We start from the raw sequence: 21,493 nt of genomic DNA, 5'->3' as shown, positions 1-21,493 counted from the left end.
GACTTTACATGCGTTTCTTAAAGACAGAACAGTCGTGGCTGATATTCTTCTAGCAGATCTTTGACATCACCTAGATTATTAAATAGGCCCCTGGCATTCCACTGAATTATTTCCGTAGGCATATCGGGGAAAGTTTTTGTTGTCTCTGTTCAAGAGCATGTGTTGAAGATAGATAGATATGTATACAAGCACGGTAAGCGTTTAGGTTACCGGTCCCTTTCTTTGAGGAGTTGCAGGTATTTTACCTCTTCTAGCGCGCTCTTGAGAGCGCTGATCTTTCGGCGTCGATGACGCCGGGGATTTCTGATCCACCTCCATAACCTTCTCGGAGGCGCTGGAGGATCGTGAACTAGGCGCTGAAACTCGCGTCCCAGGCCGTGGAGTTCGGATTAGCTTTGGGACCTGCGGAACGGAAGTCTGCAGGCCCACCTTCGATGTTGATGGAGCAGCACTAGCTGCTGCCACCAGGGGGGCAGGCGCAGTGATTACCGGAGCACTGTCAGTGACCCCGGTAGACTCCCGAGGGATTTGTGACGCTGCCCCCCGTCGCGCCACCTCGGAAAAGCTTGTGTGATTAAGTACGAAACACGTTTCCTTGCTTCGTGAGATGTAATATTTTCTTTGAGCTTTAGTGCAATGATTTCTTTTTCTTTCTTCCATTTAGGGCATGTCCTTGAGTAGGCCGGATGGCTTCGTTCACAATTCACACAGTGTGGAGATGAGTCGCAAGTGTCTGATGGATGATCGTTCGAGCTGCATTTCGCGCAAGTCTGCCTTTCTCGGCATGTCTGGGATCCATGCCCATACCTCTGGCACTTAAAGCACCGTCGAGGATTTGGAATGTACCGCCTAACACGTACTTTGATATAGCCTGCATCCGTTGTACTAGGCAACACACTGGTACCAAAGGTTAGTACAATGTGCTTTGTTCGAAGTTCTTCGTTATTCCTGCGGATTAGAATTCGTCCTACCTTGATGACATTTTGGTCCTGAAAACCTTCAAGCAACTCTTCATTGCTAAGGTGCACGAAGTCGTCTTCAGAGGTTACTCTACGGCTCGTGTTCCTGGTTTGATGTGCGGACACAGTGACCGCTACATCGCCTATGCATTTTAAGTCATTCATTTTCGCATATTGGGTATTATCTTTGAATTCAAGGAGCAGATCTCCATTGGACATCTTTGTGGCTTTGTAGCTAGGTCCTATCGTGTTGCCAAGGCATTTCGCCACCAAGAAGGGGGAGAATTTACGTACGCTCGTGTTGCTTTCAGTATGAATAACATGGTACTTTGGCAAATGTTCTTCACTGTTTTTCGAAAAGAATTCAAAGGTTGCATCGCTGCGCTCTCTTTTTAGAGGGCGATCAAGGCAAAGTGGTTTACTAGAAGCCATATAGAGGTCATGAGTTCGGCAGCAGCGCCAACCGCCCACCACTGAGCCCAACATGAGGACGGAGCAGGTCTTACGAGTAAGACAAGCCCTCGCCAGTTGTACGGTGCCACTATAACCCAATCTGGAGTACCCAAGGTTCGCCACCCACACAAGGTTAACCCTCGCTGCCAGGAAAGTCGGAAGTAAATATAAGAGACGAGAAGACAGGAAAGATTGAAAGGAAGAGAAAAAGACACAGAATGGAGAGGAGGACAGGAAAAGGCAACTACCGATTTCTCCCAGGTGGGTCATTCCGGGGGTGCCGTCTACGTGAAGCCAAGGCCAAAGGGGTGTTGCCGCCGCCGGGGGGCGTAAAGGTCCAAGCACCCGGCATGGCTCAACCCCCAGGATCCCCTTTTACCCGGACACGGCTAAGCCGCGCACGGCTACGCGCGGGAGGGTCCAACCCTCGTGTGCTCGGGTACGTGGTGTCGCAACACACCAAACGCCTGCTGACGCAGACGCCCCTGCGGGGAAGTTATTCAAGCAAAGCGACGTTTGAAAAGGTTACGTAGGGCAATAAAAAGAAAACGCGGGGGGCAATCAAGAATTCAGAAATTACCGGACGCCATCGCGAAATTCAAACTTGAAGCAAAACGTGCTGAATAGTACTACTTTGATGTAACACTACCAATTTTCTTGTTGACCCTCAGAGGTTCTGCAATTACTTTCGTACTAATAAAAATGCTACTGTACATTCTCTTCCCGAAGAAAATATTGCTAAGGCTAACGGATATAAAAGTTTTTTTCGGTCAGTGTTTACTATACATGATAATATTCCCGCATTTACTAGACATTACGGATGCCGGTATTTTCAATATGCTGCTTAAACTTGACCCCAAGAAAGGTAGTGGCCCGGCTACAAACCTAATACTTTCCTCAAAAGATATGCAGAGCGGTGTAGTAAATATGTTGGCCTAGTTTTCGGGGAATCACCTAATACCACAAATACCTCATGATTCGAAAATTGCAAAGGTAATCCCGATCCACAAGGGAGGTGACACAATATTTACCTTCAAATTTCAGACCCATTTCACTAACTAGAACGTCATGTACACTTCTAGAATACATCATCCTAAAGCACATGACCGTATTCCTGGAGCTCATTAATTTTTATGCGAAGCATATTACTAGAGCTCAACCCAGCTCCTCAGGCGCGGCGGTGTCCCCTTCAATACCACGTGACACCGTGACGTCACGGCAGAGGAGAAACGGAGCTCCAACTCGCGCCGTCGCTCGCGGCGTCGCGGCGGTATATAAGCAGCTGCGCTTGCCTCTGCTAGACACTCACGAGGTGAGATGCCTCCTGGAGACAGAGCTGCTCGTTGGAATGAGAAGCGAAGGTTGCGGCGTGCTACAGAGACTGTTTCTAGGTGGCTTTGCTACGGCGCAGCGACTACGCGCCCCGCATCGGACGCGGTGAGCGTCGAGCAACGCAGCGTTCGGCGCGACAACGAAATGTGCGCCTGAGCAAGCGCCGCACGCCTGAGCCGACGCCGACGACACCGGCTGTTCTGCGACACGAGCTCCTTAAAGGGACACTAAAGGTTACCAGAAACTCAAGTTAAAGTGGTAGAGCAATGTTCTAGAACGTCTAAGGCGTCAATTTAATCGCGAACAGAGCTTTAGTAACCGAGAAATTGAGGTAAATGCAGGACACGATTTGAGACCCCCCAGCAACATTCCAGTACTAGCCCGACGACGAAAGGACTCCTCATAATTTGTGTTACTAATACTCAACTACTCGTATTGGAAATATCATTTCATTCGATTATAAGACGGAAAAAATGCGATTTGTCTACGTCTATTCGATTCTAAGAAAAAACATTTTGACGTTGCCCTTCAGTAATATGGGTGTTCGAAAGGTTTCGTTTTCGCTCGACTCTGCGCGCTCGACTCTGCGCCGCGCACGCTTTGGAGTTTCAGTACTTTCGTTATCGCGTAGTGCTGTGAGGGTTCTGCTGGCTCGCGAAACTTTCATTTGGAACAAGCAGCGAGAATGCCACGTCCATGTGATTTCGTGGGAAGCCCTCGTTGCTTTCCCGCTCCGGAGAGCCGGTGTCGAGGCCGCCGTCGTAGTACGCAACGACGCCGGCAGTGCGAGCCCTCAGCAGCAGGTCGCGCTCGTCGGTGCTCAAATCGCTGAAGTTGAGCCCACCATCGCGAGCCAATCTGTCGGTGTCAGGGTCCATTGCGACGAGCGTCGATGTTTGCGTCATAGAATGAAGTACCAGCTTACGGGCGTCTTGCGCTGGAGTTTGAGGTATAGTAGCGGCGCCTGGTGGCGGTGCGGGAAACGACATCTGGGTCATGCCAGCTTGGCTGTGGCGAAGCACGTTTCTAGGCCGAGTTTTGCGTCGATTCGCACTTTTTTATGCCCTGTTGCGAGTACGAAAAGGCTCACAGACCACGCCGACCACGCTGCGAGCTCGCCGCAGCCTATAGTTTAACGAAAACGGACTCTCCGTGTGCCGTGGGACGTAATTCGTTTCTCCTTCCGCTAGCCACCATACTCCCGCTTTCGCTCTGCTGTCGGCTTTGTCTTGGCTCTGTTTCTGGCCGCGCGTTTGCGTTTTGCGCAGAAAAGCCGTAGCGCCGTCTGCGGATGCCGTTCTACTCACCGATGGCGCTACGTCACTATGAGACCATGATGTCAGTACTCCTCGATCGGAGGGCGGGCGATTTGAACCGCGCTATAGGTACGCGGACGCTTCAGAACGCATTTTCTCTTAAAATAAGTCTCTCCTTGGCACGAAACAAGCGTTTCGAGGTTTCTGTGATGGTATTTCAACAGTCCACGTTGACTTAATAGTAACCTTTAGTGTCCCTTTAACGCTGTCGCGTTAAAATAAAGGCTAGTATGCTTTGCATCCTGGGCTTAACGTTAGCTAAGCCACAGCCAGTTTTTATGCGAAGCATATTAACGTAGGTTTCGTTCCTTCGCGCGACGCCCGGCGGTGGCCACCATTGACCCTGAAGTGAGATCACATGATGTGACGTCACGTGATGACGTCACACCGGCTGCAGATGGGGCCTCATATCGCGCCATCAGACGTCGCCCGGCGGAGGCCTCCACGCTTCGGTTCGCGCCGTCGCGCGCGACGCGGCGGCGCCACCATCGCTGCATCACGTGATATGTGACGTCACGCCAGGGCTGAAGCGGCGTGCGCCCGCCGTCGCGTCAGCCTCTGTGCCCGCAACCGCGCCAGCGTCTTTGCGCCGGGCGTGTATGCGGTCAAGATGCCTCCAAACGCTAAAGATACGCTAAGGTTAAGCCCAGTGGATGCGAAGCATCCACTGGGCTTAACCTTAGCGTATTAACCTTAGCGTAACCTTAACCTTAGCGTTAACCTTAACCTTAGCGTAACCTAAGCCTCCAATTTTTTTATCTCCGAACCCACACGCTTTTCGCAGTGGTTTATCAACAGTAACCCAAATAACAGAACTAGTCCACGATCTTGTTGTGAAAGTTAATAACCGCGGACAAATTGACTTGATTCTACTCGATTTGTCCAAGGCTTTCGACCTGTATGTCACAGCGAATTAACAGCTAAAGTTGAAAATGTTGTTGGTATAGGAGAACTTTCTGCTTAACTAACCTCTCGCAATTTGTGGTTTACGAAAAAACGCTTTCTGACACAGTCGCAGGAACATCTGGAGTCCCTCAAGCGTCTGTTCTCGGACCATTGCTTTTTTTTACTCTACAACAATGATATCACAGCTGACATCAATTGCAATATAAAACTATTCGCGGACGACTGCGTCATATACAGAGAAATTAACCATTACAATGATTATATTAAGGGGAGACGCGGGTCTTCAAATGACAAAAAATCGCAAAAAAGTCGATTTTCGGAAAAGTGCGTTTCAGCTACGTTCACACATTCAAGAATCCCTCCGCGATATCTAGAACCTAAATTTAATCGGAAAATAATAACAATAAAAAACACTTATACGGGTCAGGGTGGCCGCGGAATTAGCAAAAAATTGCCAAAAATGTTCGAGCTTCACGCCATCGTGATTTGCGAACGCGTTGGCCGGCGGACGCCATTTTGAGCTTGTTTGGAAGCTGCTTTCTTTGTGCGTATTTTGCGCCGGTTCAAAATGGCGTAGGCGAGGAGGACCCGACGCTATTGCGTCAGTTCTGAAGGATGAGCCCGTGCCGCTGATTGCCCAAAGCACGCACGCGCCCGGCGCGCCTCACTCCTATTGGTCCGGCGCCGTTTAAGTGCCGATTCCCGCGTGCCCGACAGGCTGGACGCTCTCGTGCGCGCGGCGCGTTTGTCTCTGGTTTTATCGCGCCGCTATAAACGTTTGTTCAGCCGCTCGCTTTTCGACAACGTTCGATAAAGTGTCTTTTTCGCTGCCCGAATGGCTGGAGGAGATCGTCGTCTGAAGACTACTACTCGTCAAGTGTTCGACAAGGCTCGAAGGCGGCCGTGGAATGCGCGACAGAAGACGGATAAGCCTGTCATGCACCCGGAGTTGCCGGCTGCTGGTCTGCCTCAAGATCCTGCCGGATCGAGTTCCGAGCTGCAACGCGGTACGTCTAGCATCAACACTTCGTCCACCCACGCCTGGCGTGTTGGCGGAGACCGTGTAGACACCGTTTTCTTCACGACCGAAGAAACAAGCAAACGCGCAGCGATCGCCGATAAGGCGAAAACGCGCCTGGCGTCGCATTCTGCAGCGGAGCGGAAGTTTGAGCTGCTGGGTGTTCACACGAAAGAGGACGTCAGCGACAGCGGAACGGAACTTGCGATTGTGGATTTATCCGCGGTACAAGACTTTTTTGGACTTACGCCGTGTCCCATGTGCGGCAAGAAAACCCTGATGCTTTCGAAGGACCCGCCAAGGAGTACGGGCTCTGTGCCCTCTGTGCCCTCTGTGCCAAGCTTGAGCTGAGTACATGCGCGAAAGGATCGTCGGAGGCTTCGCGTGTCCAACAAGGATCACACAAACTGAAATGCTTTTACAAACAAGCTTGCAAAGAGGCACAAGCCAGCAACAGACTCTGCCTACAGTCCTGGGCTGTATAGGTATAGGTGTGACCTGTGCTGAATGCACAATTGTGAGTGTGCAAGAGATATAATTTTTTTAATTTGAATTCTGGGATTTTACGTTCCAAAACGTTCCAAAATTTGGGAAGTGCTAGAACACAAGCACCTGAACTTTTTCGAATTTCGGCTCCATTGAAATGTGGCGACCACTACTGGGATTTGATCCAAATTTTTTGTTGTAGTCATAAACTTTGTGGAAAGGACATACTTTGTTGTGGCCATGAACGCCGTGCAACTTTATTTGCATGGGGATGGCATTTTTGTGCCTTCTGTTCAACGAGGAACTAAAATAGGAATGTGAAGCTAGTGGCGCTAGCTTTCTGGCATTGCTTTCAATGACTATGCTTGATTTTGCAACCAATATCTCAGTGTTATTTTTGCACAATGGCCATATATATGCCATGAACTCGTTGCTGAAAGACAGGGCTACATGGTGATGCAATTTTTATTGCCATATTGTTAGAATATTCAAAGTTACAGTGAACTGGATGTTCAAACTTGTTTTTCTCAGCTTCATATTTTTGGACACCGCACACTGTCTTACGGGGGATCTTCATATGTTCTTTATAAGTACCAGCAAAATGTTTGGTATCAATATATTTGTGTCGAATGGATCTAGCCGGTGATGCTACTTATTTATTTCTAAAGTTGCCGGCTAAATTTTAATTGCCACTAAATACAAATGAATATTAGCAAAAATTTTGAAATTATGTTTACATGTGTTTTTTTGCATTATAAGTGCACTCAGAACAATAAAAATAGCACCAACGGCTAGAGCTACTTTCTGGCATTCTGGCCGTATGCTTTGTTTTTGCTTTTGACAAAGATAAGCTTATGAAAAGTCCCGTAAGAAACTGATTAAAAGGCTGTCTTAAAAACTTTGCATCATTTGTTCTAATGAAGATATACAAAATCTGATTAGATATTTGCAATCAGCAGAAAAACTGAACAGCACTGTTAAATATCATCCAGTTCACACTAAAATTTACAAAATTGGTTTTGGAACCCACATCTCCCCTCAAATTAAATGATTCTCTAGCTGGCATAGCTGATTGGTGCCTAAAATGGCAGATGCAAATGAACATACAAACGTCCGCGATCATGACTGTAACGAGGAAAACGGTATCAATCTTTACATACGTAATTAACGGCACTCCACTTAACAAACTTGAGGAACACAAATATCTAGGCATTACATTAACTTCGGAGCTCAAATGGGACAAACATGTCAGTAATAGAATCTCAAAGGCACTGCGCAAACTAGTTTTCTTAAAAAGAAGCCTGGCGCTCGCAACCAAGTCAACGAAGCTGCTAGCCTACACATCATTTTTAAGGCCTGTTCTCGAATACGCTAACACAGTCTGGTTTCCGCATACGCTGACTAACATAAGTAAACTAGACTCAATACAAAGGAAAGCTGTGAGGTTCATCCATAACAAATATAAACGTACAGACTCGCCAACAAATATAATAACCCAGTCCGGTTTGCGAACGCTAACCACAAGAGCGAAACACGCTCGCTTAAAATTCTTGTTTCAACTACTACAATTAAATATAGGATAGATACTTCCAAATACATTTCATTCTCCGAGGCTCCACCTACACGTCACAAGCATGCGCACACATTGACAGAAAATGCATTTAAAAATGACATGTTTAGGTATTATTTCTTCCCGCACGCTATTGCATAATGAAACCAACTTGATCCTACTATCAACATTGAATCATTATACGAATTTATCTCAGAAAAAAAAAACTATGTGTGAATAACAGTACCTATGCATGCAGGGACAGCGGCACAGAATGCTTCATTCGTTAGGCAATTTTAATAAAACCTTTCATTTTCGACAGTTTATTCATTTGTCATAATGATTCTGAAACACTCGTAGTTTTATTTTAGTTACTTCTGTTTTATTACTTGCCCCTAGTGATATCTGTGCTATTGTTATCAAGCCTCTTGCTTTTCTTTCCCTCCTTTTTATCATTATTTGCTATTCCGTTTCATCTTAACATGGTTTACTTGTATAATATTGACGCGAAATAAGTTTGCACGTGTTGACACGGGACCCTTAGGGCTCGTTCACACCGGCGACTGACAGTGGTCGCGCGACAAAGTTCGTCGCGAAGCGACCAGTCGCAAATGGTCGCAAACGGTCGCCTATCTTGAAAAGCGACCATTTTGGGCTAGTCGCTCTCTGCGCGATTTTTCAGACGCGCGACCGTGGTCGCAAAACTGATAAACCAATCAGCGGCGAACCGGAAGTGATCTTTCATGTGTCTACATCCGGCCTACTCTCGCGTCGCGGCAAATACAAAGTCCACGCCACCATGGAAGCTGCTGCGTATTCGCCGGAGTTGCTGATAGAGGCCGTTAAGCACTACCCGTACCTGTACAACAAGCTGCACCCATCATTCAAAGACCGCAACAAGAAGGACGCCGAATGGACCGAAATCGGAAACATGTTCGTCTTCTCCCGTAAGTACTTCAAGCGAAAGTGCAATTTGGTTTCGGGTGTGCAACATGTGAAATATGGAAGAGGCGCGTTGCGGGGCATTTTTCAATGCTAATGTATTTCCGCTTATGAAACGTCCGTGTGTGGTCAGATCGACGTTGTTCCCCAGGCGCAGAGCCTTACTAATCGGGAAAAGCAACGCTACAAAATCGCGGCCCAATGCTTGTATGATCGCTTGCTGCTTATTTTGGGTACACACGCACTTCCTGCCAGAGAGAGAGAGAGAAACAACTTTATTGAGCCGAGCTCGACATCTTCTTAGACGCCGTCGATGGAAGTGGTTCCCTCTTCACGGGACCCATATGCTTCCCTAGCCGCCTGGCCCCTGGAGATCAGGACGAGCTGGTCTTCCAGGGCGGTGCTGGTTAGCAAGGTCTCCCATCGCTCGGTAAGGGTGGATGAGGCATGGGGTAGGGTAGTGGGGCAGTTAAGAGGTGGGGGGATCGCCTTGATGAAATTGCATACTCCAATGACGTGTTGGAGCGTGCCTAAATGAGTTTTGCAGAAGTTACAATCCTTCTCGTACCTTTCCGGGTACATCTTGTTTTGAAGGTAAGGGTGCGGGAAGGATCCTGCCTGTATTTGCCTGTAGATAGCTTGCTGTTCTCTGCTAAGCGATTTGTGAGGATCGGGGTAACGGCGCCTCTCCGTCTTATAATGGTTCGTAATGTCTCTGTAAGTAAATATGGACTGTGGCTCATCTTCCTCAACCCGGTGTTCCATCTCTCGGGCGAACTGGTGGGCAAGTTCGTTGCCCTCCAGCCCAGAGTGAGCCGGTGTCCATATTAACTCAACTTTCCTTTTAGGTACGTCGCGTTTACTTTGGAGAATATCTAGTGCCGCAAGAGACACCCACCACTTCCTGTAGTTGTTATACGCCTTCTGCGAGTCGGTGACAATTCTTCCCACCTTGGGCTGCGCGAGTGCTAGCGCTATAGCGGCCTCTTCTGCCACCTCTGGAAAAGACGTCTTGATGGAGGCGCAGGTTACGAGCACATCCCGCGTCGTAACTGCCAGCGTTGCTTTCGATGAAAACTTGGGTAACGAAGCGTCTGTGAAGAGAGTGACCCCCTCTTCCTCTTCTACTATTTGACCCAAAGTCTCCGTCAAGGCCGCTATACGAGCTGCTCTGCGGCCGTCGTTACGACCCGACCTCATGTTTCTAGGCAGTGGCTTACTGTGGATTTTATGCACCCACAACCTGGGTAACGGCCCCGTTTCCTTCCGCTCTGCCTCTTGCCAGCCCAACTTGGCAAGAACGCGACGTCCCGCCGACGTCTGACTGAGCCGAACTCTTTGATTAGATAGATGAGCTTCTATTAGCTCTTCGACGACGTTGTGCTCGGCCATGCCGAGAAGCTTGTCGGTCGAAGAATGCTTCGGAATGCCCAGCGCCATCTTGGTTGCCTTTCGTATAATGACGTTCAACTGGTCCCTGTCTTTTTTCAGTAACTTGAGGTACGGCGCCGCGTAAACGATGCGCGACGTCAAGAAGGCGTGGACGAGCGTCAGTACATCGTCCTCCTTCAATCCCCTTTGTCTGTTTGTGACTCTTCTGATCATGTTCGAAATTTGTTCCGTTGAAACTTTGATTTTGTCGATCGACGCTCCCGCCTTGCCATTGTTCTGGAAGATGACACCCAGGATACGTGCTTGCGTGGTTGGTGTTATGGTCGTCCCGTCGATGGTGATGCGTACGTTCTCTTGGTCTCCTTTCTTTCTTCTTGGCTTGATGACGAGTAACTCGGACTTCTGTGGTGAGCAACTGAGGCCGCACGATTTAGCGAACTCGTGCACGGTCTTTGCCACTCTCTGAAGGGTCTCCTCCATCCAACTCTCCGACCCTGCCCTCGACGTCCACACAGTGATATCGTCTGCATAGAGAGCGTGATCTATGCCCTCTATGTCTTGAAGCAAAGTCGGGAGAGGGAGGAGTGCCAGGTTGAAGAGAAGCGGCGAAAGAACCGATCCTTGCGGAGTGCCTCTGTCTCCCAGGGCTATCGGTTCCGACTTCTCCTCTCCAATTTTGATGGTTGCCGTTCTATTGGTTAAGAAATCCTGCACATATTTGAATGTCCGCTTTCCGCATCCCGTTTGGTGCAGGTTACGAAGAATACTTTCGTGTGTGACGTTATCGAAGGCCCCCTTGAGATCGAGCGCCAGGATAGCTCTTGGCGTAGGGGTCTTCGCTTGCTTGATAACCAGCTCGTGTATTTGCACCAAGACGTCTTGCGTGCTCAGGTGCCTCCGGAATCCGTACATGGTCGGTGGCATCTGATCAGTGACATCCAAATGTCTCTGAAGTCTCTTGAACACCATACGCTCGACCACCTTCCCTACACATGACGTGAGGGAGATGGGGCGTAGATTGTCGACGTGGGGTGGTTTCCCCGGCTTGGGAATGAAATGCACCTCCGCTTCTTTCCATTCTTTTGGTAACGAACCCTTCTCCCAGGACGCGTTGACGAGGTTTAGCAGTTCAGCTCGGCTTTTGTCGCCCATATTTTTTAGCATCTTGTATGTAACGCCGTCAATTCCCGGTGCGCTGCCTTGATTACTTTCATCGATGGCCGCAACCAGCTCCAGTTCGGTGAAGGCTTCGTCCATCTCGACGTTGCTATCGCCTTCATACTCGTGAGTCGGGTTACCGCTCTTCTCGGTCTTGAGGTATTTACTTGTGAGTTCACGAATGAGCTTCTCCCCGTCCCCGTCGTAACTGTTGATCGTTCTTGTGAGGTCTCGGACGCATGCGCTCTTGCTTTTTAATGGATCTATGAGGTGTCGCAACAGCTTCCAAGTCTTCTTCGTAGACAGTGTGCCTTGCAGGTCATCACACATCTTCATCCAGTTTTCCCTGCATAGTTGTTCCGCATACTCGGTCACTTGCTTGTTGAGCGCGTGTATACGTCTGCGAAGCTTCTTGTTATGTCTTTGCCTCTTCCACCTTCGAGTAAGACCGTGCCTGGCCGCCCACATGTGACTAAGCCTGCTGTCTACGAATGGAATTTGCGTGGTAGTAGTAATCTTCTGCGTAAATTTCTTTACAAATTCGCGTTGCTTTTTGGCCCATGCCTCATACGTCTTGGTGTCTTGGTTTTCGTCCTCGCCTTCACTGTCTGCGCTTCTACGTAACCGGTCCCAGTCTGTAATGTTGGCTTGACCCAGTTTCGCCTTGATGTCAGTCCCCCCGAGGGTAACACAAATTATATCGTGATCCGAGCCAAGATTTTCCCCCGTGTTACGCCAAGTTACGTCGAGGTTCCCCCGAACTAGCGTCAGATCAGGTGTGGTGTCTCTGACCGTGCTAGTGCCTGTCCTGGTTGGTACGCCCGGTTCGTTAACCACCTCCATGTCGTGGTCCTCTATAGCTTTAACCAATTGGTTTCCTCTTTTGGACGAATATTTATAACCCCACATCGTGTGGGCGGCGTTAAAATCTCCTAGCACTAAAATCAGTCTTGTTTTTGCTTCTTTAATGCAGTCCAATATGGTGCCTTCAAAGTCAATGACCCTGCTGGACGGTCGGCAATAAGCATTCAGGACGAAAAAGTTCTTGTCCCCCCCCCCCCCCACTCTTCTGCTGTGAATTTCGATGAGCGTATGTTCGCAGCCTCGCTGAGCGGTCACGTGTTGTGTGGCCGCCACGTTGCTGCGGACCAAGATCGCAGTACCCTTTTCGCTAGGGTCCGTATACGTAATGTATCCCGCGAGCTTGGCCCGGCCGTTGGTCTCTTGTAACGCTATGATATCCGGTTTTTGGTCCAATTTATCAACGAATAGTTGTAACTCCCCTATCTTGTTTCTAATACCCCTACAGTTCCATTGAAATAACACCGCAGTCTCTTTCTGCTTTCCTTTAGTCTTCGTCATTTTCTACTTTTTGAGCGGTAGATTTGCGCACGGAACCAACTTTTCGCGGCCTGACCCGTAGATTAAGCCGTGGTGACTTCATCTTGGCAACGGTGAGATGCTTATTTTTCGCATCCATCGTCATGACTCTAACGGAGAGTTGGCTGCATTTGGCCTCCACATTATCCATTCTTACTGTTAGATTGTTCACTTGCGCAGACATTTGGGAAACTTGGCTGGAGATTCGCGTAAGCATGCTCATGACCGACTCCATTGTCGGAGCAACGGCGGCCTCAGCCTTCTCTTCCTCCATGGCAACCACTGCCGTTTCTGTCTGTGGAGTTTGCGTCACTGACTGCGTCAACGCCGGTGATGTGATCTGCGCCGATGACGTGATCAGCTTCGTCACCGCTGGAGTAGCGCTGGTGGTGTCTCTCTTGGGTACTTTCCTTTTAACTGCAATGACGTCATTATCACTGTTCTTTGTTCTACTGAGCGTCTCGATACGCTCCATCATTGCTTTTATCTGATTGTTTTGGTCCTTGATTTGATTGTTCTGCCTCTCTATCATCTCCTTGAGTTCCAAACAGTGTCTACACTCGTTGTCTTTGGAAGGGCGGGAGGAGGGGAGGGGAGGGAAATTGCTATTGTCGAGAGCGACGGGAGACCCCGCTGCCCAGCCCACCTGTTTCTCGGCGCCGTTGCTCCGCCGGGTCTTCGACTTGGACCTCGAACGAGATTCTCGCCTGCGAGCCCCAGCTGCCGATGGTGACCTGGTATCGCTCGTGCTTCTCCCTCGCCTGGTCTGGGAGCGGCTGCGACGCCCGCTCGGTGGCTGCCACGCTGTCTGTTGCCACGCTGGCCCCCGCGGCTGCTGCCGCTGCTGCTGCACCTGTTCTCGTTGCTGACGTTCCCAACGCTGTTTTCGAACGACGTATGGCGTCTTGAACCTCGCTGTACACTCCTTGTCCGCGGTGAAGTGGTTGCCCCCGCAGAGGCTGCACTTGGGGTTACTGCAAACATGACTTTCTTCGGGATTCTTCACGCCGCAACCGCGGCATATCTTGTCTTCAGGGTTAGGACAAACGTCCATCCGGTGACCGAGGCGACCACAACGGTAGCACATATCGATCTGCTTGCGATACAACGAACACTCGACCAACAGGTTGCCGTATCTGATGTAGTTCGGGACCTTGTCGCCGTCGAATGCGATGACCACCGTTGTCGTCTTGCCGATGCGGTTGGCTTGCATAGCAGTGGGATTATACTCTTGAACGATGTAGTCGTTAATTTCTTGAATAGTGTGCGTCATCGGGACACCCCTGATGACGCCCTTAACGGTGCCGTGGGGGGCGGTCTCGTAGGCGCTGACTTCGTGTGCCGTGCCGTTGATAGTGAGGCTTCTGACTGCCGAGTAGCGGTCCGCGTTCTCTCGCTTAGGCGTACTGATAACAACTATGTTTTGCTGTTTGTTCGGGCAAACAACATCTTGCGTCACCTCCTCGCCACTCACATTCGCAGCTGCGACGATGGCTCGGCTGATCTCGAATCTAGATACTTCCCCAATGTCCAGACCTCCCCTAGGACGCATGACGATCTTGATATCTTGCCTCGGCAACACAGGCATCCTCGCTGCCTTGAGTAGCTTGCTCTTGAAATTTTTCCGCTGCGGGCGACGATGCCCGGCAGCCGCCGGCCCCCCGTTGACCGGGGTTAGACTTAGCTTGCTCTCTTGCTCTTGGGTCTTGTTCTTACCGGCGACGCGCCAGCCAAACTTCTGGGAAACTTCCTCCGGCATTATTTCTTCACCGTCCACTTCCACACGCATAGCGGACGCCATTTTCTTGAAGCACGTCGCCTCTAGGTCCCCGGCAAGGTCGATGGCCCCGCCGGACCACGCCTATGCACGGCCGCTAGGTCCTGCTTTCTTCAGGCTTAGCTCGCAGCGACACTGTTCTCGTAGAAAAAATCCTCCTAAATCGGAGAGAAATGGTGTCGCACCTCAGATTTCGGTATCCACACGGTCCTTGTAACTTCACGGATGCCGTTGTGTGAGACCTTGCATGAGCTGGGGCGAATTACGGGGCCTTTTGCCGAAAAATCGAGGAGCACATGTGAGACACGTCAGCACATACCATGGCTCATACCCCTGCCATACTTCCTGCCAGCTTTATGCTTATATCCTCTGTTACTTGCACGTCTTTAAGGAACATAGCTTGAACGATGGAGCCTCGCGCGTGTGTTCACGAGTGAAGGACAGTGTGGTGGCAACGTGTGGTTAGCACTGGCCTTTCGTACGCCGTTATAAAAAAAATTTGCGAGTCTGCACGGCTAGACATATTTGAACGTATTTTGCGATTTACGTAAGCGTTGCGAAAAAGATAAATCTTGCGGCTAACACAATAGGAAGAAAGGGAGAGAAGAGGCTTCTTTATAGCATACTTTATTTCGTGTGGGCTCATGTTGCTGTCAACGTATAATTGCTTATTTATTTTGCAGGAACCTTTGCAGAGAAAAAAAATTTAAAACCTAGAAGACATTTTCAAGAGGAAACAGCAGGAGGTGCGCGACAAGCAGCGTAGTGGTGCAGGAGTGGTTGATGTCCCCACCATCAAATGGCCCCACTTCGAGGCCATGCTGGAATTAACCGAGGTGGCATCAGAACCTGTGGTGTAAGTTTATTTTGTTGTCGCAATGAAACAGTTTATTTCACGCCTGCAAACGCACAGGCAAAGGAAAGTTTCCCAGGAGACATACATGCTCAGCATACATTCAAATGGTGTTTGCACTGGCAAGCAGTGGACAATAAAAAAATTTCTGTAGCCTCAAATTAACTTAGTTATCGCAAACAAAGCATTATTTCCATATACTCATTACTATAGGTTGCACCTCTGTATAGTCGGCAGTTGAACTCTTAGCAATTTTCAAAGGAAAAATTAACCTACAAGTCACACTGGAATGAGACTGTACTGTAATTTAGTTGGCATGATGGAACATGATTAGGTATGCGTGCTTGTATGCTAATCTCAAAATGCTTTGCTTAGGTTCACTAAATTTCTGTAAAAATTTTTAGGAGCTGCTAATTCTAGCAGCAAAGTTCAGCCAACACTCCTCACAGTGTGCAAAACGAATCCTTATTGGACTTCTTGGAATCTATTGGACTTCTTGTTGGCTCACACCTGCGTGCCACTTTTGTAAATGAGAGATGCCTGCGTGCTACGCGCAGGCCTTGCAGATAATGAACAGAACCATCATTGCGCGGGGTGGGTAGGCTCACTTTCATTTGACTCGCCCTCGTACATTAGAAATGCGAAGATACAATGGAATATACAAATGCTAAGATACAGCTTGATAAAGGGCGAAAAATTGCCACTGGAAACAAAGTTCACGGCACGTATACACAAAACCTCGCAACAAGATATCTAAACATACGTATAATTTTCCAATAAATCTACGTATCTAAGAAAAAGTCGTGGTATATAATGGGTCAAACAAGGCAAATAAACATGTTGCGCAATCACAGATTCACAGAATCCTAGATCCCGCCCCAATTCCATCCACTCCCCCCGATGTATCACGCGCGACGGAAGGCGCGGCGCGCCTGCTCCCCGCTTTTCTTCTTTGTGCACACAAGACTGAGCCACCATCATCGGCTCACCCATCTGCCCCCCCCCCCCCCCCCCACACACACACACGCTTTCACTCGCACATACAGCATGCGGCGCGCGGTCACGATGTTATCGCCCTTGGACTTTATGCGGAATATGAGGGCGACGGCGACAGCAGGAATGCGCCTGGAGTCTCCATATAATTGATATCTCAATAATATAATGAGCATGCGGCAGCTGAAGCGTCCCATGGTCCATTACTTTCCGCAAAAGAAGTAACAAAATAGAACTTTCACCATGCGACAATTCACTGCGCCGCAACATTTTTTTTTCTTTTGTGGGGCGGGGGTAACGTAACGAAAAAAAAATGCGCAAAGAAAGTATGTTGGTGACAATCGAATGCCTACTTTGGGCAACTAATGTGGCTATTAAAGGAATATCGAAGAAAACACGAGACGCTTGGTTCACCAAGAACCATGTGAATACTGCTCGGTATCCTACACTGGCGAGACAAGACTTTCTGGAGAGGTTGCGCTCAAGCGAACGCGGTGCAATCCGTCGAGTCCCCACATTGATGGCGGCGAGCGACCATGGTTTCTTTTTCTCATCTGCTAGCCAGAAAGCGTCCAAAAACTCTGCCAGGTGAAAATGCACTCGGCCAGAGAAAACCGAAGGCGCACAGAAGTGCGCCGCGCGGTGGTCGGGGCAACACGAGAAAAACGCATGTGCTCTGGCTGGCTCTGGCAGCCCCCGGGTAAGGGAGCGAGAACAACAAAATTGAAGAGGGTCAACGTGGTCTTCGCGATTAAAAGTCATAGTAGAAAAAATAAATAAGAACGTAGTTACCTTGGCTGGCTTTAGTGTCTTCACTGGATGCTTTGGCGCAGGTGAAAAAAAAATTGATATTTTTTATGTAACATGACGGCACGAATGAACCACCACAACGCTTCGTCTCATCGGGCCTCGCTGCGGGCTTTGTCAACTTGTATGATAGTGCGTTGATTTGGCTAGTCTCGTTGTATGGCCCGATGTGCGACTTTGGAAAAGTTAATGCATCTTTGGCGTCAAATATTTATGGGAACATTAAACTTAAAAGTTACGCAATTGAAAATCTAAAGCACACGTTTGGAAATGTCAATGCACCTTTCAGATGAAAAGTTTATGAGAACTTTATACCCATAAAGTTTCGGAATTGACATCCACGTACTCCGTAGATTCCATGATAGAGTGTAGATTCCACAGCTTCCGCGAGATGCTGCGGCGAGCCCGTTCGCCATCAAAACGTCCTTGAAACTTGGTGCTCGGATGGGGCTGCTTGCGTTATGTGACTCCCGGTGCATGGGCGTTGCCGCGAAATCCAGCCCGAATTCGCAATTTTTGCGGTGAGATGGCTTTTCGAGCATGAAAAATACGTTCTAGACAAAATCCAGAATAATTTTCTGCGCTGGCTGTTGCTTTGGTCGGCGGTGCATGGACAGCGCGAAAAAATTTCGGAGGGGGGGTGCTGAAGCCCCATAAGCACCCCCCCCCCTGGCTACGCCCCTGTACCAGACATAAACATATATTCAGTAATATGCTGTGCACCTACTCCGTCTTGGGTATGGCCGCATCATGTATTCCTTGAGCGGGAAGGCCTCATCGCCAACAAGGAAGTATGGGAGAAGCCCCTCACTCCCAACATGTCTTGGCGGTGGCAGCCCTAGTGGCCCTCCGGCAATCTCTTTCTGCAGGGTGGACCTCGAAAAAATGCCGCCGTCGCTCTCGCTGCCGCTGTGGCCAATTTCCACGTACAGGAACCTGCACAGAACCAGCGCGATCGCAAAAAACTGTTACATGTGATAAGTTCGAAATAGAAAGTGACATGCAGAGGTAATTGTGATAAACACTCTATCTGAAGTGCATCACATAGCCACTTAAAATGTGCAATGTGCACAACACATTCAGTGTGTGCTCATGCACATTCATTTCTGCATATCACCATCTATGATGGATATTTTTTTACTGCTACGTGATACTTCATAAGCATAAAAACCTGTCATTACAATTTAAGGAGCTGGATGTTTACCATCTTGAAATGCCACTACCACTAATGTTGAGTAAATATTGGGATGCAAGGACCCAGTCTCACCTGCATTGTGCATCGCAAACAGCAAGGAGCGATTTGATGAAGGAACCCTTGTAGTTGTGGTCAAGGGTTCCAGAATTCGCGGGGCACTCGACGTTCACGTGTTTCCGATCAATGGCCCCGACGCAGTGTAGCATGTTCCACCGCTCCTCAAACTCTGCGGATACCTGCAGCATAAGATAAGAGCCATTCCATGGCCATTTCATATCCGGCAAATAATGTTTGATGTGGTTTCTTTTATTAAATATGCCAAACAAGTAGTACAAACAAGCAATACGTTACAAATCATTCTTACGAAACACCTAGTGAAGTAAGTATCGCGTACCTTGAGCCATTCATCAGCGCCTTGCGGATGCTGAAGATAGATTGGCTTCAACACAGTCCACAGAGCGTCGTACACTGATGACACAATGCCGCATATAGTGGACCTGGCCACCAGGAAGTTGTATGACTTGTCCCGCTGTGTCTCTCCTGTAGCCAAGAACCTGTCAAGCCAATGAAATGTACTTTTTTATTAAGACATAGGAATTTACAGTCACCTTTTCCGCTCTAATTCCATGAAAGCTTTGTGAACTTGGAATAACTCTACTGCGAATGTATTTTCTAGCACTATTTGTTGAGACATATATTCAAAGCGGTGCAAAGTAATCTTTCTTAAATATAATAGCACATTCCTGCCCAAATCCAGCTGTGCGAGGGGCTATTCAGAGGTTATTAATTATGTACCTCACCAATCGCCAATACAGAACTTTGCTATTTCTCGTGAAATCAATTCATGCTCCGTCATGTAAGCAACAACCTTGAGTGCCATAATTATCTCCTCAAGCCAAATGAAAAAAAGAAATCCGACGTATAAAGTGTACTTAAATCGGTTAGTGTATATAAAAAAAGCGTCGGACTTGCTTTGACCTCACATAAATGTTCATGGCTCGTGTTGTGGCTTCTTTACATGCGAAGCATACGCACACGTGATTTATACTATTCTTGAGATGACATGCATTTTACCTGACGTTCATGGCTAGGCGATCATGAGCCGAGACTGCAGGCCTGTAGTTGGTGTTTTCCTTCGTGAAGCTGGGGCGCAGCAATTCCCGCAACGCGTCGAATGTGCTGGGCGGCATTCGAAGGAAGCTAAACAGCAGCAAAAGAAAGCACGCAAATTATGCCCCGTTTTCCAGACACCGCGAACTCTACAACTTACTCTCGATAATACTCCTCGTCATGCGCGTGGAGTTCGGGCAGGAGGCGGCTTGCGTGACCGGCCACTTCTCGGGAACGGAGGCACGGGCGCACCCACCAGCGTCGCTTTTTTTTCGGAGGCTTCCGCGCTGCCTGGGCTGACACCACGGCTGAGCACATCAGCACACTGACGACGTCTTCCTCTTCGCTCGTGTCAAAATCCATGACTGATGGCAGCAGACGAGCGAAGAGCGCGCGAACTGCGTAGATTCCGACAGTTCTCGCTGAGAACGATAATCTCCGGGATTGCGACTTGCGGGTCGCGCTCAGCCGGGCTTGCCGGTGTGAACATCAGTCGCCTTCGGTCGCTTTTTGGTCGCGAGTCACAAATGGTCGCGCGACCTCCTCAAGTCGCCGGTGTGAATGAGCCCTTACTCCCCTTGGCGGGTCGACGGCGACGGTGTCGCGTTCCACTGTTGTAGGCGAAGCTTAGGCGTCCTCCAATTTTTCATTGCGCATTTGAAAAAGTATTGCACAGACTTTCAGTCATGCATGTGCTATTGCCTAGTGACTTGCTAACAAAGCTTGCCTATGCATGAAGCTAGGAGTGTATTCTAGGGCGCCGATGTCACCTTTGTTAAGTAGCAGAGCTTCATACGAAAAACTCATTTCGAATAACTTGAACAAATTTGAAGTGAAATTGCCGTGACTGAAACGCGACAAATGTAAGTTGGTGAACAGAAAAGAAATCAGCAAAAACTGTTCTTACAATTTAGCGTGTTAAACAAAATAGTAATTCTCACAATTCACGCTAGTTGCTCAAATGCAGAGACACAAGGAATATGCAGTGCTCTTCGTTATGTAGGTAACGCTTGACATGAGTAGTAATTGGCCCTTTTCGTGGGGATTTTGGAAGGCGTTGCACTTTTCCCGACGGTATGAACGTAACAACATAATGCGCAAAACAAAGTTGCATATCATACGCGAGCTTATGCGCTAAAAAGTGGGATTGAAGTCTTGCAACAAACAGCTTGTAGAGCTTAGGCAGCTGCAATACCTTTTGTCACATGTAGTGCTGTTCAATACATAGTTATTCATGTACGCCTAGGTAGCATAAAATATACTGATTTCTGCAATACAAAGTGATGAACCCTTTCGTTGTTGTTTCCCCTTCGGGCATGAAACACCCCAAGCGTTTTTTTTTTTTGCTCGGATATTGCAAAGAAAATGCCAGATTTCTTTCGGTTCTGCAGAAAGAAAAAAAAATGCGATGTCCCTTTTAATGGCAAATGCTTCCTTTCTGTGGTGCTCACATTCCTGTCACACAAAAGCAATGTCAAAGCAAACCTTGTGGGAACGAAACGCAGAAACACACCAGTACATCAACGGCACTGAAAGGGTACAGGTGATAGCATATGAGGACTTCACAGGCTCCAGTACCAGTTTTATACACGCTTATATAATCAGTTCGAACGTACTTCCTGATGCAGCTACATGACATTCGCCATACATATGGACAGATGTAGTGTTTCGAAACAGGGCGATGTTTATGTGAATTTGAGACGCCTCATAATTTTCACCAACTTCCCCACGACCCTCTTTGAAATAGCTGAGAACCTTTCGTTATGAATAGCGATGTTGCGCTTGCAACGGCCGAAATGCAAGATACTTTCTCATGTCAGGTGCCACATCATGCCTGTGACAACAGCAGTCTTTCTAGTGTTTGTGC

General features: G+C 48.5%; 1 protein-coding gene across 1 annotated transcript; it reads right to left on the bottom strand.

Moving 5' to 3' along the window:
• Positions 1–15,556: 15,556 nt before the first annotated feature.
• On the bottom strand, positions 15,557–19,967 carry LOC139054504 (uncharacterized). The gene is made up of 6 exons (XM_070531575.1): positions 19,787–19,967; positions 19,591–19,716; positions 18,911–19,070; positions 18,589–18,752; positions 18,049–18,257; positions 15,557–15,567 (listed from the first exon to the last, which is right to left on the bottom strand). The coding sequence occupies exons 1-6, from the start codon at positions 19,942–19,944 to the stop codon at positions 15,557–15,559; spliced, it is 828 nt and encodes a 275-aa protein (XP_070387676.1). The 5' UTR covers positions 19,945–19,967.
• Between the last annotated feature and the right edge of the window lie 1,526 nt (positions 19,968–21,493).

This window comes from Dermacentor albipictus, chromosome 1, assembly GCF_038994185.2.
Source record: "Dermacentor albipictus isolate Rhodes 1998 colony chromosome 1, USDA_Dalb.pri_finalv2, whole genome shotgun sequence".
Taxonomy (NCBI): Eukaryota; Metazoa; Arthropoda; class Arachnida; order Ixodida; family Ixodidae; genus Dermacentor; species Dermacentor albipictus.
This window is presented reverse-complemented; position numbering and strand designations above follow the sequence as displayed.

Excerpts from the sequence above, each read along its gene's own strand:
- LOC139054504 (XM_070531575.1), bottom strand. The coding sequence starts at position 19,944 with ATGTGCTCAGCCGTGGTGTCAGCCCAGGCAGCGCGGAAGCCTCCGAAA. Across the intron at positions 19,071-19,590 it reads CGCCTAGCCATGAACGTCAG|GTTCTTGGCTACAGGAGAGA; the intron begins GTAAAATGCATG and ends TTGGCTTGACAG. Across the intron at positions 18,753-18,910 it reads GCGCTGATGAATGGCTCAAG|GTATCCGCAGAGTTTGAGGA; the intron begins GTACGCGATACT and ends CTTATGCTGCAG.